Source organism: Triturus cristatus, chromosome 5_1 (assembly GCF_964204655.1).
Source record: "Triturus cristatus chromosome 5_1, aTriCri1.1, whole genome shotgun sequence".
NCBI classification, from domain to species: Eukaryota; Metazoa; Chordata; class Amphibia; order Caudata; family Salamandridae; genus Triturus; species Triturus cristatus.
The window spans coordinates 812,048,616-812,064,883 of NC_140587.1; the positions used below are offsets into that span (position 1 = coordinate 812,048,616).

General features: G+C 43.4%; 1 protein-coding gene across 2 annotated transcripts in view; it reads left to right on the forward strand.

Moving 5' to 3' along the window:
• The window catches only part of LOC146831505 (adhesion G protein-coupled receptor E1-like), a 722,905-nt gene extending 707,842 nt beyond the window's left edge, over window positions 1-15,063 (forward strand). For both annotated transcript variants that reach the window (XM_085605840.1, XM_085605842.1), the window contains 3 exons: window positions 3,900-4,068; window positions 10,597-10,708; window positions 11,578-15,063. In XM_085605840.1, the coding sequence (XP_085461966.1) occupies window positions 3,900-4,068; window positions 10,597-10,708; window positions 11,578-11,669 (373 nt within the window). In that variant the 3' untranslated portion in view covers window positions 11,670-15,063. The remainder of the gene's footprint in view (window positions 1-3,899; window positions 4,069-10,596; window positions 10,709-11,577) is intronic.
• Window positions 15,064-16,268: the final 1,205 nt, after the last annotated feature.

Genomic DNA, 16,268 nt, shown 5'->3' on the forward strand with positions numbered 1-16,268 from the left:
GCACACATATCACTTTTTCCTTTCGTAACGTATCGTTTGCTCCCTCTTGTATTTTGTTTCCTCTTGATACTTGCACAATTGTCACTATTGCCTTTGCAACATGCTCACTTGTACTTTTCTCCTCATGCATCATTACTGTTCCTATTGTGAAGCGCGCTGCTGACACCTCCAGGTAAAGTCTGCGCTATATAAAAACGCATTAAATAAAATACAATAAAGGGGGAGCTTCGGCACCTATCAAAGGACTGACACTAGGCTTTGTTTTTCGTAGGATTTTGGTTATTTTGGTGTCCATTGTAATTGTGAGTCTTCTCTGAGTAGACCCTTGAGCTTATTGTGCGACATTACACATGCACGCTTGTGTTATGTCGTAGAAAATGGTTAAAAGGATGCTACTACTGATAACGAGACTTATGACTTCCAAAGATGTGACAGACGGTCACTACAGGGCAATGACGTCACACAATCCCATGTCGACGAGTACCGATTACCTCTGCCAATATAACCCACAATACCTTTTCTCTTACACAAGGACCTATTTGGAGATGGGAATTGATAACAGTAAAACCACCTGTTTAGTTGTTTGTTAAATAAAAAACACCTGTGAGGTACTCAGAAATGCATTATATCTCAAAGTCTGTTATGAAGCTCTGTGGTTATACTGAATAAGCAGCTACCTATGTTATATGACATGATCTCTTTATTACTGTAATAACTGCACTTTCTTCATTGCTTTATTAACCTTTCTGCTTTCTCAAATTTGCTTGCAAATGCACCATTTTTCTACTCTTTTTTCAAAATTTTGTCGGGGGGAGAACCCCCCCGAACACCCCTTAGGTTGTTCGGGCTCGCTCGCTACGCTCGCTCGCTATGCTGAAGTATGCCAAACATTTTATGCCCACCACTTTCAAATGTCACCGTCCGCCACTGCTTGCTAGCAGTGGTTGAAGAATCAAGGAAAATTCTAGATGCTGGCGGGTCCGTTGCCATTGTGCTTCTCGACCTCAGCGCGGCCTTCAATACGGTCAACAATCAATTTCTGATGGAAAGACTCAGAGAGAGTGGGGTTTCAGGAGTGCTACTTAAATGGTTGGAATCCTTCCTCAGAGATAGGTCTTTCCAAGTTTTCGAGAATGACTCCATCTCAGAGAGAATGCCTTTGTGCTGTGGGGTACCTCAGGGATCCTCCCAAAGCCCCACACTTTTTAATGTGTATATGCGACCTCTGGGTGAATTGGTCAAGCCCTTTGGGGTTAAGATCGTCTCATATGCAGACGATACACAGCTGATTGTGTCCCTCAACCAGCTGGTTGATAAACAGTTTTGCCCGGCCAACTGCCTGGAGAGAATATCCACCTGGATGGACAACTCCTTCTTAAAGTTAAATGGTGCAAAAACAGAGTTGATGTACTTAGGGAAATCCACCAAAATTAACCCTGGTGTTTTCTGGCCTAAATGCCTAGGTGTTATGCCCACACCAAAAGATTGCATAAAAAGTCTCGGAGTGTGGTTTGATCATAAACTTGATTTCAATGAACAATCACGCCGAGTGGCAGCTACCTGTTTTGGCATCCTCAAAATGATAAGGAAAATTCTTCCTGTGCTGCCTTTTAGTGCAGGGAAACTGATGGTTCAGGCCCTGATACTGTCTAGGCTTGACTATGCTAATGTGCTTTACCTTGGAGCTTCGTGCGCCGCCATAGAAAAACTTCAAATGGTGCAAAACTGTGCGGCCCATTCTTTATTGCAGGCCCCTTATTGGGCATCGGCGAAGCCCCTGATTGTCTCTCTGCACTGGTTGCCAGTGGCAGAAAGAATTCAGTTTAAGGCCCTTTGCATTCTCACAAGGTGATGTCCTTGAGGGCACCTCTGATCCTAAGAACTATCATTACCCCCTACCTTCCCAAGAGAACATTACGCTCAGAAACTAAACGTCTCGCAGTAGTCCCAAGAGTGTATCGAGTCAGGAGCGGGGATCGGATGTTCTCCACCATCTCAGCGAAGAGCTGGAATCAACTTCCAGACAGTACTCGGCTTGAGACCAATCATTCCTCCTTCCGTAAATCTATGAAGACTCTGCTGTTCCCGTGATGCTCCTTTATCGGCTTGTTGTTTTGTCACTAACGCTGGGAGGCCTTTGGTAGCCATGCGCTCTACAAGTACTTATTCATTCATTCATTCATTCATTCATTCATTCCCATAAGGAGCAGGGTTGGTACGGATTAGCATAAGGCAGCCATTGTCTAGAGTGGCATGGTGGGCAGAAAACGATGGACTGGAATGTGACTCCGAGTGGCAGAGATTAATTCAAGCATTCTATCCCTCCTTTTGATGTTGCTGTCAGTAAAAGGTGGTGGCAGGTGCACCACAGGGTCACTACCTTTCCAATATTAGGAGGCCTAAACTATTTAGAGTGATCTTCCTAAGCAATAGTTTCCCATCTCCGGTGGTATATTTACAAGAGAAGTGGTGGAGGGCAGCGTTACCCTTCATGGTTTAATGCAGCACTCTGCCACTTTGGCAATGCAGTGCTGCACTGTATTTACAACAATACGGTGCAGCCCTGCATTTACCCCTGCGCTGGCGCTAATTACAGCTGCCTAGCGCAAATGCAGGCACCCTTGCAACATAGTGCAAGGGTGCCTGCGTTGTGGGAATGATTGTTTATGTGCAGGAAGGGACACCTTCCTGCACATAAACAATCTTAAATGGCGATTTGTAACTTCTATGTTTGATGCTTTGTGCAGCACACATAGAAGTTGCAACTCGTCATTTTTAAAATGATTGTTTATGTACAGAAAAGGACACCTTCATGCACATAAACTAGTAACACATGGCGTTTTACAGTTTCTATGTGTGCTGCATTGTGCAAAAACGAGGAGAAATAAAGCATGTTAAGACCAAGTTTTTTTTTGCTCCTAATGTTAGCGCTGCCTCCTATTTATGCCACCCTTGTAAATATGGGGCAGCTTCAAAATGAATGGGTGGTGCAGCGGAACGCCCACCGCAACACCCACTGACCTCCCCTTTCACCCTAAGTATGGCGTGAAAGGGTACCTTATTTATAAGGCAGGGTTAAGCCACGTTAAGTGGCTTAACGCTGCCTTGTAAATAAGGTGAAGCCTGTATCGCCACAGGAACGTCAAAAACATATGATGTTCCTGTGGCTATCGGGTCTTGTAAATATGCCCCCTGGTCTGAGTTGCAAGGCATGGCCGATGCAGGCACTAAGTTGACAAATTAACCAGACATGTTAAGTCCTTAGCACACAAAGTTGGGAAAATGTTTTAAAATGTATTCAGAGAGTTGAAGTTGGAAACAGCTTCATGAGAGAAAAAGCTATCACTTATAACCAAAATTTCAGCACTCACTGGGGCATATTATCAAGCACGGCGTTAAAATTATCGCCGCTTTAGCAGCAGAAAACTGCCGCAACAGCGGCGATAATGGGCTTGATAATATGCCGCAGAGAATTCCAATAGAAGCCCAGGTTCACACCAGAACATGGGCTTCTATGGGAATTCTCAAGGGCATATTATCAAGCGCATTATCGCCGCTTTAGTGGCAGTTTTCGGCCGCTAAAGCGCCGATAATTTTAACGCTGTTTCTTGATAATATGCCCCATAGTCTCTCGCTTGCATCAGCCCCAGCTGTTCAGAAAAATGTTACCTCGTCTGACTGCAGAAGGCAGAATCACGGCTGTCACAGCCCTGGCTGGTCCTCACCTTAGCAGCTATAATGCATCGCATGTTGGGCTAAGCAGAGTTGCCATGGGTCGGATTAGGACTATATTGGGCCGCGGTGATGCATATAGAAGATTTGTTTGCAAGAAGGCACTCCATTCTCTCATCCAGGCGCAGTATCCCACAATTGACAGAGTACATGGTTTTGTATTGTAGGCTTCTGACCTTTAAAGCCGGCGCTCAGCTCCTCATCTTGGGCTGTACATGGATTATTGGCCTCTTTCAGATTGAGAGCGCCGCCCAGATCATGGCATACTTGTTCACCATCATCAACAGCTTCCAGGGAGCCTTCATCCTGTTGGTTCACTGCATCCTAAACCGCCAGGTAATCTTTCCTCAGAAATATTCGGAAAAATGCCTTTCTAATTATGTTAAATCTCTCTTAATGATTACTTCCTCGTTTGGCATTTAATCTCTTCCTAACCTTAATGATGAATTCCTCTTTTTTCAGGTCACCCTTCATTTTCCTACATATTCAGTTCTCCTTTCTGTTACAGCTTTCCTCCTCTTGAGGGTTACTTTCCTCTTCGTCTGATCTCTTTCCTTCCTATATTTTTATAATATATGGAAGCTTGAGGTACTTGCCTCAACACTTGTAGTATCTCATTTTTCACAACATGCTAACATCACACCTATAATAATTATCCCACTACTCTGTTGTAATAATGTATTACATGTTATTTCTAACATTGCAATGCCAGTTATCAAAACCGCCAGGCAATAAAAAAACAACTACTTGTGCAGAAAAACATCTTAACTGCTTGCCTAACTTTTGACATTCCTTTCTAATTGTCTTTATTTTTCTGACAATTCCGTCAATTAATACAGAGAGATGATTGATGCTGAACTAATACACTACTAACTATCAACCCATAAGAGTGGAAGTCACTCAATTGAAATCTCATGACAGGCTTTGAAAGTGGCTTACATTAGATAGATACAAATATTTGCTTGCTGCAACTTATATGATATATTCATGTTTGTATTTCATAACCTCACAGGTAAAAGGTGCTTGTGTCAGAGGGATTAAAAGACCAGGGCCCATATTTGTCATAGTGTGTGGTGCCCTTGCACCACGCAAGGGGGCATATGGGTGACGCAACACTAAAGACAAGTCTATCAAACCACGCAAGGGCCTGCTTGATAAATCTGGAGTAACGCAAGGCACTGCACACATCACTGTCTTCCATTACTCTGCCCCAGGAAGGCATTCCATAGGTAGAGCGTGTTCCACGCATCCACCAATGGATTTTGGAGCAGTCACAGATTTACCATGAGTGGTAGACCCGGGAATGCGTCAAACTGCTACCTCTTTCCAGGTGAGGCTTAATGATGAGAAACATATTAATTTCTTTTTGTTTATTCCTCTTTCCATGTGTGCAGCATTCTGCAGCACACATGGAAAGAGGAAAATGTCTCTCAGGATTATTTTTGTGCAGGAAAGTGTGCCTTCCTGCACAAACACAATCTTGCTTTCAAAGCAGGCACCCATGCACCATGGTGCAGTCTAAAGGGCGCCAGCACAAGGAAAGGACAGGAATGCACTGTATGATATTAAATACGGGGCGTACCTGCCCTTTCCCTTTCACGCAGTGCAGCAAGGTGGCTTGCTGCGTCGCGCTGCATGAAGGTGCGATAAATATGCCCCCAGGTTTTGAAAGTAGGGAGGGTCGATGAGAGGACCAAGTACTGTCAGGAATAAGGTAACCTCTTCCTTAAATAAAAATAATAATGAAAGACAGTTTGGAGTACCATAGCCTAATAAAGGAACTCATCCTTTGGCCTAGTTTTTATATATATTCCCATTAAAAAGAATCCATGACTATCGAGGCTTGTCTTCCTGAGTAGTAACGGTTGTCACATCTTCGGGGGAAAAAAGAAAATGTGTTCCTATGTCTCAGAGAAATATGTAAACAAGTACTCAATATTTAATCTAATGATTTAATGGTATTTCAGTCGAGTCTGATCCTTCCCATGGACATTGTAGTGTGTGTGTGTCCTCCGCAGAAAACTTCCTAATAAGTAGTGTTAACATTTACATTTTTCAAGTAAACTTTCCCTAAAAGAGACTAAAAAGACAATAATTTCATAGATATTGCAAATAATGTAGGTATGCTATTTAGTATATCCTCCTCGCGATTACCATTCATTCCTTCCCACTCCTTTCAGTTTCTCAACTTGCTTGTTCCAAGCTGATTTGAGTGAGTTCGGTGCAACTTTTCAATTTCCCTCCCAGCCACTTATTCTCACTTTCTCAGTCAATAGACAGCATGGCTATCCCTCAGGTTAGACATATCTCACAGGCTCAGGGAGAAGACCTACCTCTCAAGTTACAGATCTTACCTACCCAGGAAACAGACATATACATATGGCCACATGTCCACAAGTTATATAACTGAAGGCCAACCTTAGAGACATTGGACTTCAGACAGCTGTACAATGGTAATGGCATATAAAGCTTTATCAAAATATACGAGGTAAAATACCTCCACATGAATCATGAAAAAACAATCTATGACCAAAGGGGACCGTTATCTTGCAGAAAAGGCAGTTACTCAACAGCTACTTAGGCATGATGACGTGAAAATGTAGATCCCTTCAAACTAGCATTGCTAGGCACCCACAAGAATTTCCAAAATTATAGACGATAAATCAACGGTTGCATTGAAGAAGCATCAAAGAGACTGTATTGTCACATTAATATTTATAATTACAATAAAGATAGCCTTGAAGAAAATGCGAAGACATGTATTGGTATATGAATAATCACAATGACCAAATTGCATTAGTTTCTGGACTGCTAAACCAACCCTGTTCTCTTATGCTGATGACTCACAAATTATTTTCTCTTTGTCATCTGAACAGGAAGCTAGCATGGTAGATCTCAAATCCTGCCTCGGTCGTGTCTTCTCCTGGATGAATTCCAACTCCCTGAAATTAAATAGTGACAAGACTGAGGTTATGGTGCTAGGCAGGGACCCCCAGCTCTGGGGTCCCCAGCACTGGCCGGCTACTCTGGGAGCACTTCCTGACTCTGTCCCCAAAGTGAAGGATCTGGGCTTCTGGCTTGATTCCACCTTGTCCAAGAAGTTTCAAGTTATTGAGGTTGCCTCCTCCTGCTTTACCACCTTGAAATGGCTCACAAATGTCCTATGGATACTTCCTGTTTCTGCACAAGGAAACGTCGTCCAAGCTATGATATTATCAAAGCTAGACTATGGTAAAATTCTGTACCTGGGGGCTGCTAAGTCTGTGATCAAACGTCTGCTGGTGGTCCAAAGCTCTGCTACCAGGCTCTTATTTCAGCTTCTCAAACAGTCCTCGGTCTCTGATCTTCTCTATGACCTCCACTGGCTCTCAGTGGACAAGTGTATTCATTTCAATGCTCTTTGCTTCATGTACAAAATTAACTCCAACATGGGCCTGCGGATCTGGCAAAAACGTCTCCCCTTACCGTCCTCCACGCTCCCTGCTCTCCAGTAATCATTCCCTCTTTACAGTGCCCAGAGTCATACGCTCCCGAATGGGTGGTTGCTCGTTCTCTTTTTTGGGCCCTAAGTTGTGGAATACTCTACCTGAATCACTTAGAGGCTGCACCTCTTAATCCACCTTCTGCAAGAAGCTAAAAACATGGTTATTCTAGCTCCTCTTTGAGACTGTGGCGCATGCTCCCAAGTGCTAGGAAACCATATGGGTAGCTACGCACTATACAAGAATTCAATATTAATAATAATAATTGGATATAAATGTAACACAGCAGAGGAACTGCAAAATGTAGATTTTCATCAGCCCTGGGGGTCAGAAAACCTGGATTTTATTAAAGACACGGAGGCTACTATTATTGCAGTCTTCTTTAATTCTACCACAAACAGCAATCAAAATCTTCTTTTTTGCTGCTGTTTGTGGTGGCATTAAAGGAGACTGCAATAATGTTAGTACAGCTTCCAATGCAAGGCAAGATCAAAAAAGGAGAAAAGGCTACTAATGAAAAGAATTGTACTTTTTTGGATGTCTACTTGATAACATTAAACTTACAGGCTCTGGACTAGGACCTTTGCACCAATTATAATACAAAGCTTTAACAATACAGGTGTGGATTCGCCTCCGTGTGAATCATGAACAAATATCTGTAGCAGCAACTGCTCTCTGTCGTCAATGAAAAATATCAGTGTGATTTATCCCTCAAATATCAGTGTTAAAAGTAACAGCTTTGACACTAACACCAAGGACAAATCTGTATATAATGTATCTATGGGATGTGGACCGAGGGTATCAAATGTGAAAGGTACAGACAATGGTCCTGCACTCGGAGTGCCTTCCTCTAGCTCAGGGTTCTCGAAGGTCGGTCCTGGAGGGACGAATCAATGCCAGATTTTTAAGATAACTACATTTATCTAAATGTGGACATGCTAAAAATCAGGCATGGATCTGGCCCTCCTGGACCAACTTTGGAGAACCCTGCTCTAGCTACCACTCTCAATACCAAGGCAAAGGGTGAAGCTGAGGTAATCCTCAAGGCAAGTCTTAGATAGTCCACAGAGAATGTGCATCCATCCCAGATAAGGGGACAGATCCTTCAGGTATGAAAATCGAGCCTAGAAGAGGTGCGTGAGCAGGGAGCCCTGCAGCAGAGGCATTGTGGCTGTTTCAAATAACCTGGCGGGCTCACATCTCCATTTACGAAAACAGCTTACTGTGGAGAAGGGGGGATTACAATGCACACAAGCAGACTCCCGGGTCCATGATGGATCCTGGGGTGCTGCACATAAAGCCTGACACTATTTTGATTGCCACACAGATGTGAAGTTCAATGGACTACACTATGCACTCTGGGGCATATCTATCAAAACCTTGTGCAGTGCCGCAAGCCCCCTTGCTGTGCTGTGTGTTAGAGAAAGGGCAAGAATGTGCCATATTTAACATTATATATTGCATTCCTGTCTTTTTCCTGCACGGGCATGAAAATGTGCTGCCTAGCGCCAACACAGGCACCCTTGTACCATGGTGCAAGGGTTTCTGCGTTGTCGGCAGGATTGTTTTTGTGCAGGAAGGGAGTTCCTGCACAAAAATATTCCCCTGAGGCATTTTCCGCTTTCTATGTGGGTTGCAAAATGCAGCCCACAGAGAAAGAGGAAACAACAAGGAGAGATAGAGATATTTCTCCTTGTTACGCCTCACCTCAGAAGGGGTAGCATTTTGATGCATTTTCAGGTCTACCACTAATGGTAAATCTGGGAATGTGGCAAAATCCATGGGTGGATGCGTGGGAATACCTATGCTCCCTCCATGGACCGCCTCTCTAGGGCACAGTAACGCAGTGCAGAGATTTGTGCTACAACGCTTTGATAAATCTGGCCCTCAATTTCTGATATATATATATATCACACACAGACACACACACAATCCACAATCATACACAGGCATGCACATTCACCCTCTAGTCTTTTGCCACATAATATGGAGGTGGACGGCCCCAGTCAAGGAAGGTTTGGTGTACATTTTACATGGGAGAAGCCAATAAGCATCACCCTTGAAGGGTACAGAAAAAAGGCCTCTTCCTTTACTATAATTACGCGGTCACCATCACAAATCTCTAAAAGCGCAGGTAAAATACAGTAGCCACTTGACCTCGGAGCACACCTCTGTGGTCTTGATTTACTAACAGGAAAAACATGGCGTGGGCTTGCATGATTGAATAGCCCATTGGGGAAAAACGAAAGAAACCATAGAGAAAGAAAAATTGGGCAGGGCAGTATTGCTCTCCAGTGACACGCAGTGGGTCTTCTATCCCAACACTTTCCATGTAATCTTTGTTAGAGTGCTTGTTGACTGTCAATGGATGCCCAATCTTTGCTCATGATGTGTCTGTTTGAACCTTTGAGTTGTCTGTGGTTGGAATTGCAGCATTTAATTTCTATGTAATCTCAGCGGGGTTCCTATTTGCTGCCATTGGAACTGCAGCCTGGGCCAGTGATATATTAAGGCCACTGTAGACAACCACCAAACAACGTCACTACAAGAGACCACACTAGGGTGTCAATTACAAGTGGATTAAAATAGATCTTGTTCCTGGAGAAAGGGGAGCACCCTCGTTTTGTCTGGGCCACCGGAAATTCTTGAACTGATTCTGACACCAGGCCTGTTTCTTCATGTATATGCTATAAGGACATATTTAGCTGTGAGTGGAAATGCAACCTTTCCACTCCATGTAATCTCAATCTCAGTGAAGACATTATTAGGATGTAATTGGAAATTAAGCATTTGAACAACATCTCGTTGAGGACATCCCTCCCTACCTCTGCTGTGATCACCCACTCTGTATGATTACTTCTTTCCAGACTGACTCGATCTCTTATTCCAATACAATGTCTGTCTCTCTTTAGAAGAGTGCTGAGTATGTTATGGATCTATCCATCATCTTGTTGTGTTTGCCCTAATTTGCCAAGGGTTATGCCCAGACGTGAGTCCCCTGCTCTCTGTGCCACTGGATTCAAGCTAGCCTGGCTGATGAGAGGTTATACCTCGAAACTGGTCCCAGGATGCTTGTTTCTGGTCCAGGGAGGACCTGGCCTGGCAATTCGGTTTGGACTGTTCCCATGAGGAGCAGAGTCAAGACTGATTTGCATATGTCAGGGCCCAAACTGGGGTGGCATATTGGGCAAAAGAATCATGGTTTAAACCCAGATCTCTTGACTTGGTGTGAGTAGTTGAAAAGTTTCAGAACTCCGTCCATCATCTTGTTGTGTTTGCGTGGACCTTTCTTTACAATAGGTGTGAAGTTTTCTCTTGTCTCCCTGACCTTTATTTTTACTTTTCTCATGTTGTTCCTCTTTTTTTCCCTTTATCTTTTCAGGTGAGAGAGGAGTACCTGAGGTGGCTTAGACGAATGCACAAGCCCACAAGGGAATCGCAGTCTTCCGGGATGACCATGTCTACTGCAGCTGCCCCCTTGAAATCACTGAAAGGTGCTAGTTAATGTAGCGCCTTTTATAAGTCATGTAACTATTAACTGACTGCCTTTTTATACCACGTTGCAAATAGGTTGTTTCTTTCATCATTTGAGAATGTGCTCCATGTATTAATTTACACTACAATGTGCATGGGTGGTTACTGCACATGTCACAACTAGGAGTTTGAAGGCTAACACCACACTACTGAAGTTTTCCTCCAATAAATTATAGCAGGGCAAACCTGCTGAGATGTATTGGATGAAAAGACCCCGAGAATCATCACAACATGTAGGTTTTAGTGCCTTGTGCACCAAAATCATTGTTATTACGATTTTTGCGGGACAAACTCCTAACTGGGAGTTATTTATAGGACCCAATAAATTCTGACCTAGCGTTAGCCGCATCAACTTTTATGGGGTCTTATAAATATCAGTCCAAACACTGGCTGCTCATACTGAGGCCCTAGGTGTGATAAAGATAGAATTCTTGATAAATGTTTACAGGTTAAACCTGCCAGAATTTATAGGCAGAAAAGGGCTGGAAAATACCAGGATTTGCGGATTCTGGTGAATAAACCCCAAAATTAGAATGTTATACCCGATTTCATGGGTAAAATTTGTCCTAGGCGGCAATTATCACACCAAATAAATTGCAAACACCTTAGTGTCGGATTTTATCAGTTACTGACGTCCCAGGTACTGAATTGCACAGCAAGGCATTGATCATTAAACCGGGCTGAAGTTGAGCAAGTTCCTATCTTGACAATTTTTCAATGGTGGAAATGATTAGAAGACACAGATGTGTTGTCATTGACATCAGAGGTGATGGAATGGCGAGCAATAAGATGCATTCTATTTTTAACTCATTCGTGATTCTTTTTTCAGATGGAAACACCCTCACATCCGAACATTCCGCCGTCACCCAAAATACCACTTCAAGCTATACCGTCGATTGGAACTCAGCAACTGCCTTGTAGCACCATCCAATTCTTCTGCCTGTGACATCACCAACAAAATGGGAATGTAACAGAGTGCAATTGTATGAAGAGCTAATTGCACTTAATTTCTCCAAGGCATCATTGATGGGTAGAAAACGCTGACTTTGCAGCATTTTTGAGAGCCATTTCCTATTCCCTAACCACATTTCCTACTTTCTCAAGGAGTTTACGTTGTTTTCGATCATCAGTAAATGCTCTTGGTCCTAGGTTGTATTACAATTTCAATGTCCATATATATTCATTAAGAGTGTCATTCTTATTTATCCTTCTCATATCTGACCGGCTTCAGCAGAGTGGTTTGCTCTCCAACATTGCCTTTGGGCTTCCCTTTTTATGAGTTCCCAATATCAGTCTCATGGCTTATTTAATTCCTTTACCGCTTGTACCTGGACCTGCCCTGATGAAGGAGGTTCCTCGAGTTTATCCCCATTTTGTTGAAGAATGTCCTTCCGGTATTATCGAGAACAAATCGTATTCCATGACACTTTGTTTTCTAAACCAACACCTCAGGAGCGAGCTTGTTCGTTATCACAGTTATAGGCCTGGAGTATTTAAATGTCTCTGACATCTCTTCTATCTCCCGATGCTCTTACAGACCTCGCAGATGTAAGTCCACTATGCGGTATGGCATGCTACATGACTGATGAGACTCAATACAAGGTTGCTCTTCAGTGCCCATCTACCTTTCAAAGAAGGTGGGCCTTTGAATTTTTAGTAAGGACCAGCATCAAGAGCTATCAGGACCAATTTGACCAGATTTATGTACATTTCTTAAATTAGGCTTCAGTGTCTGAGCAAATCCTAAGAAGTATGCCAAGGAATCAGAATACTGCAGACATGCTAGCTGCACAGAGGTGAGCAGGAACCTGAGGACAAAAACATTGAGATAAACAAATGTCCATATAGTTTCCTACACCCTTCCTGTAGAAGTAACTGATCAGGATTCCAGGGAGTGCATTTTACAAAGGTCAGTATGGGTGTGTAGGTGATGAGTTCCTGCAGCATGCCAGCAATGGGAGGGTGAGACACTGGAAAGTGAGCATGCAATCTGCGCCGGCCCGAAATCGAATTGACTGGGGCAGCATCTTGGGCGGAAAGAAAATTTGGTGTTTGTTGTGAGGGCAGGGGGCCGCTGTGGCATGACCGCAGGAGTGTGAGGAAAATGGGGGGAAAGGGGTTGATAGGGTGCTAATAATTACCCTGAGGTACATTAAGGGCTGTTTTCAAAGTCTTTAATGGGTTCGTGTAAAGGATTCAATCTGGGTTTTCGAGAGTACATTGTCCTACCATGGTATTCTATACCATATCTGGCTCACACACAGCCCCTTGATTTTTTTATTTATTCTATCATATCGTTCAGGAGTCTGTCAGCACAATTACATCATTTTTCCAGTGATACCCAAAGGAATACTAATGGTAAACCCATAATTCTTTAACTACAAAGTTTGACGCTCAGCTGCCCCCTTCCCCTGCAAAAAATGAACAGCTCAACCATTCCAGATTATTGACATGGTGCCATCTTGTCTCGCGCATGGTTAGCATCAGTTGGGTAAAGGTAACACATCATTCAATCTCCAAGATATTACATCCTCAGAGTAAATACCTGTAGGGCTAAGCAGGCCTGAATGAGTTGCTCCTTCCTCAGCCGCCATATTACACAGCAGCTTCACACTGAACGTTCTATTTGTGACGTCATTAACTCATCCACGTCAGGCTTAAGTCACATGATCAATGTGGAAGCGCCAAGCATACACCAGCAAAGACATACCAAAGATGCCCATAATGAATGCTTCTCCCTGGCTTATCCTCATTGAAACTGTATAGGCTCCAAAAGCGGGACATATAAAGTAAAGAACTCTTCCAGCACGCGCACAATCTCACCCAGTTCTCAGAGCGAGTGTCTTCATTTACAGGACACAGTACGAAATAGTCAAGGCTGCTACATAGGGAAAAGGTGAGATGTGCGGTCAGCAAGGAAAGTCCAGGCAGGTCACCTGGCAGAATGAGCTATCCAAAACAGGGACAAACTACAGCAGGGCACCGAGTCCCATCCTAGAAAATATTAGGTGGCAGTCACTGAGCACATGAGGCAGACCCAGCATTGACCCCAGGTCTCCACTCTCAGATCTTTCACATGGCTAACCACTGTTTGGAACAACAAAACAGTGCCCTGAGCAAAGCCTGGGAGCAGCACCTGCTGTTACTCTCAGGGGCGTGGCTTAGTCAGATAGACTCGGGGGGCATGGAACAGATATTGCACAACCATCACTGCCATGTATTGCTTCTCTGCTATACATGAGTCATCCACTCCTTTGTTTATTCTTGGCGCGTTTTTTCTGAGAGGGAAGAGGAGGGTGGGTAGGTGTATGCAAGTTCTGGAAAGTTCTATAGAGATGTCATTCTGTGCTATGAGGGCTGCTAATCCGAGTGGAAACCAGACCACATGCACTGCTAGCCCAACTGGAGGCCCCTGGTCCCAACTACACACACCAGAATGCATTTATTAGGGGGATGGCACACCCCAAGCACCACCCTGGATCTATGCCCCTAGTCACTCTATACCGGCACCCTAGTACTACTTCAGTGGCGTATCGATAATTGAGGGGGCCCCCCTGCAAGGTACGTGGAGGGGCCCCCTCCAGACTCTATCAGGAGCTGCCCGGCCGAAGTGCAGTGCTGAGGGGCCTCCCGGAGCTTGGGGGACCCCCGCACTGCGGGGGATGCGGGGGCCTTTGTTACTCCCCTGTACTACTTCACATGCATGTTTGGGTCAGCTATTAAATTCCCCAGCAGCGCTTGTGCAGTGCTGGTGCCACAGTATAATCCTCATTCATTTTCATTTGGTGAATAATTGGACTCAGGTAGTGTGGGCTGGCGGACACCATGAACCGGCCAGAGTTCCCTAAAAAAAATCACCCACCTATGGGGCCAATTACTAGTGATAAAAGTTGGCATATATTTTGTGACTATTTTAGGATTTCAAGTTTAGCTTGACGCACCAGGAATCTCTCTGAAATAGCAACAGATGTCAAAAAGATTAAGCACAGAGTATTTTAAGGGACATGCATTTTGGTATCAGTTAACTATCCGTTACTCAGTGCTCTTTACACAAATGTAAGCACCCAAATGTGCTCTTGATTATGTCATAGACAATCGTGGTTCAAAAAAATCTGAAAATCACATTTAACTATTACTTTAATGAGGATCTGTAGCACCTGACTTCAATTTGCCACATACTCTTTCATGTTACTGTGCTTGTTTTGTTCATTTGCACATAAGATGGTTTCAAACTAAGCGTCTTGAACTGTCAAAATGTTCTTGCTAATGTAGAGTCTAAATAAAGCATACAATAAAAAGGCAGCTGGGTAACTGAGCTTGTGCTCGCCATCTTTTCATTTTAATGTTTGGTGTTGGTAATGCTATCATAAAGGAAGAATGACATTTGATTATTTATTTTTTTAACTTTGAAAACTGTTTATGTGTGCTGGTCTATCGAGCTGTGACTGCAAGTCACGTATCTTCGAAGCATCCCAAGCTCACTATTGCATCCTCAAAAAAATTGCAAATAATCTTCTGGTTAAATAGCAGAAGTGGTGTACTATTTGACTGACTGGTGATCTTGCAAACAGCAAAGAAAATTCACCATGTACCCATCTGCTGGCTAAATAGCTGAAATGATGTCCTACGTGGCCAGAAATAATTCACTATTTCCCTATTTGCTGACTAAATAACAGACAATTTGAATTATTGCGCCTTATGCAAATTGCAACGGGCACTTCACTTCAAATAGATCTGCAAACAAGGAATACAATAGCCATCATCTGCTTATGTAAGTTAGGGTCCAAATGTATTATTACACTCACAAAAAGTAGTTGCAAGTTTCACAATTTGAGAATGGAATAGCATTTTGCAAACTAGCCTAGACAATATTGAGTTGATTTACAAAATACTGAATCACAGGACATTGCAAAACTACCTTCCTAATTAATGTTCTTTAGGCATGTGGCAATTTGTAATCCTCTGTAATTGGCTGTAATCACAGGGATGGTGGCCTGCTATGGCAACACATCACCTTCCCTGTGACTGCATTTCAAAATGAAAAACATTTTTAAAAAGCAGCTCATGTTCCTTAAAGTAGCCTGTGGTACTTTAAAAAACGTTTTCAGTTTAGGAAAACTTCAGTTGGAGAAGACAATGGTCATTAAGACCATTGTTTTCACCCCAAAGCAGCCAACATGATTCCCAAAAGAAAAGGGACCCGGCCTCACCCACACCATGGCTACCTGGAAAATGCATAGTAGGACATTACACAGATCTGTCCCCTCCATTTGCACTGGAGAGCCCTAATACGGTCCCCAGCTATATGTGCCTCCTATATAAAGGCAACACCAATGCCCCTGCGTTTCAGGTATGCTTAGAAATTTTACCGTTTGACCATGGAGTCCATCACCCCTAACATTCCAAGTAAGGAAGGTGTACCTAGTGGGATTGTGAATGCATTATGTGCGTCGGTCACATGTTGCCCCCTCTCCACTCTCCCTTTCTCTTCCCCTGCTTCCAGAAAATAGGTAATAAGTC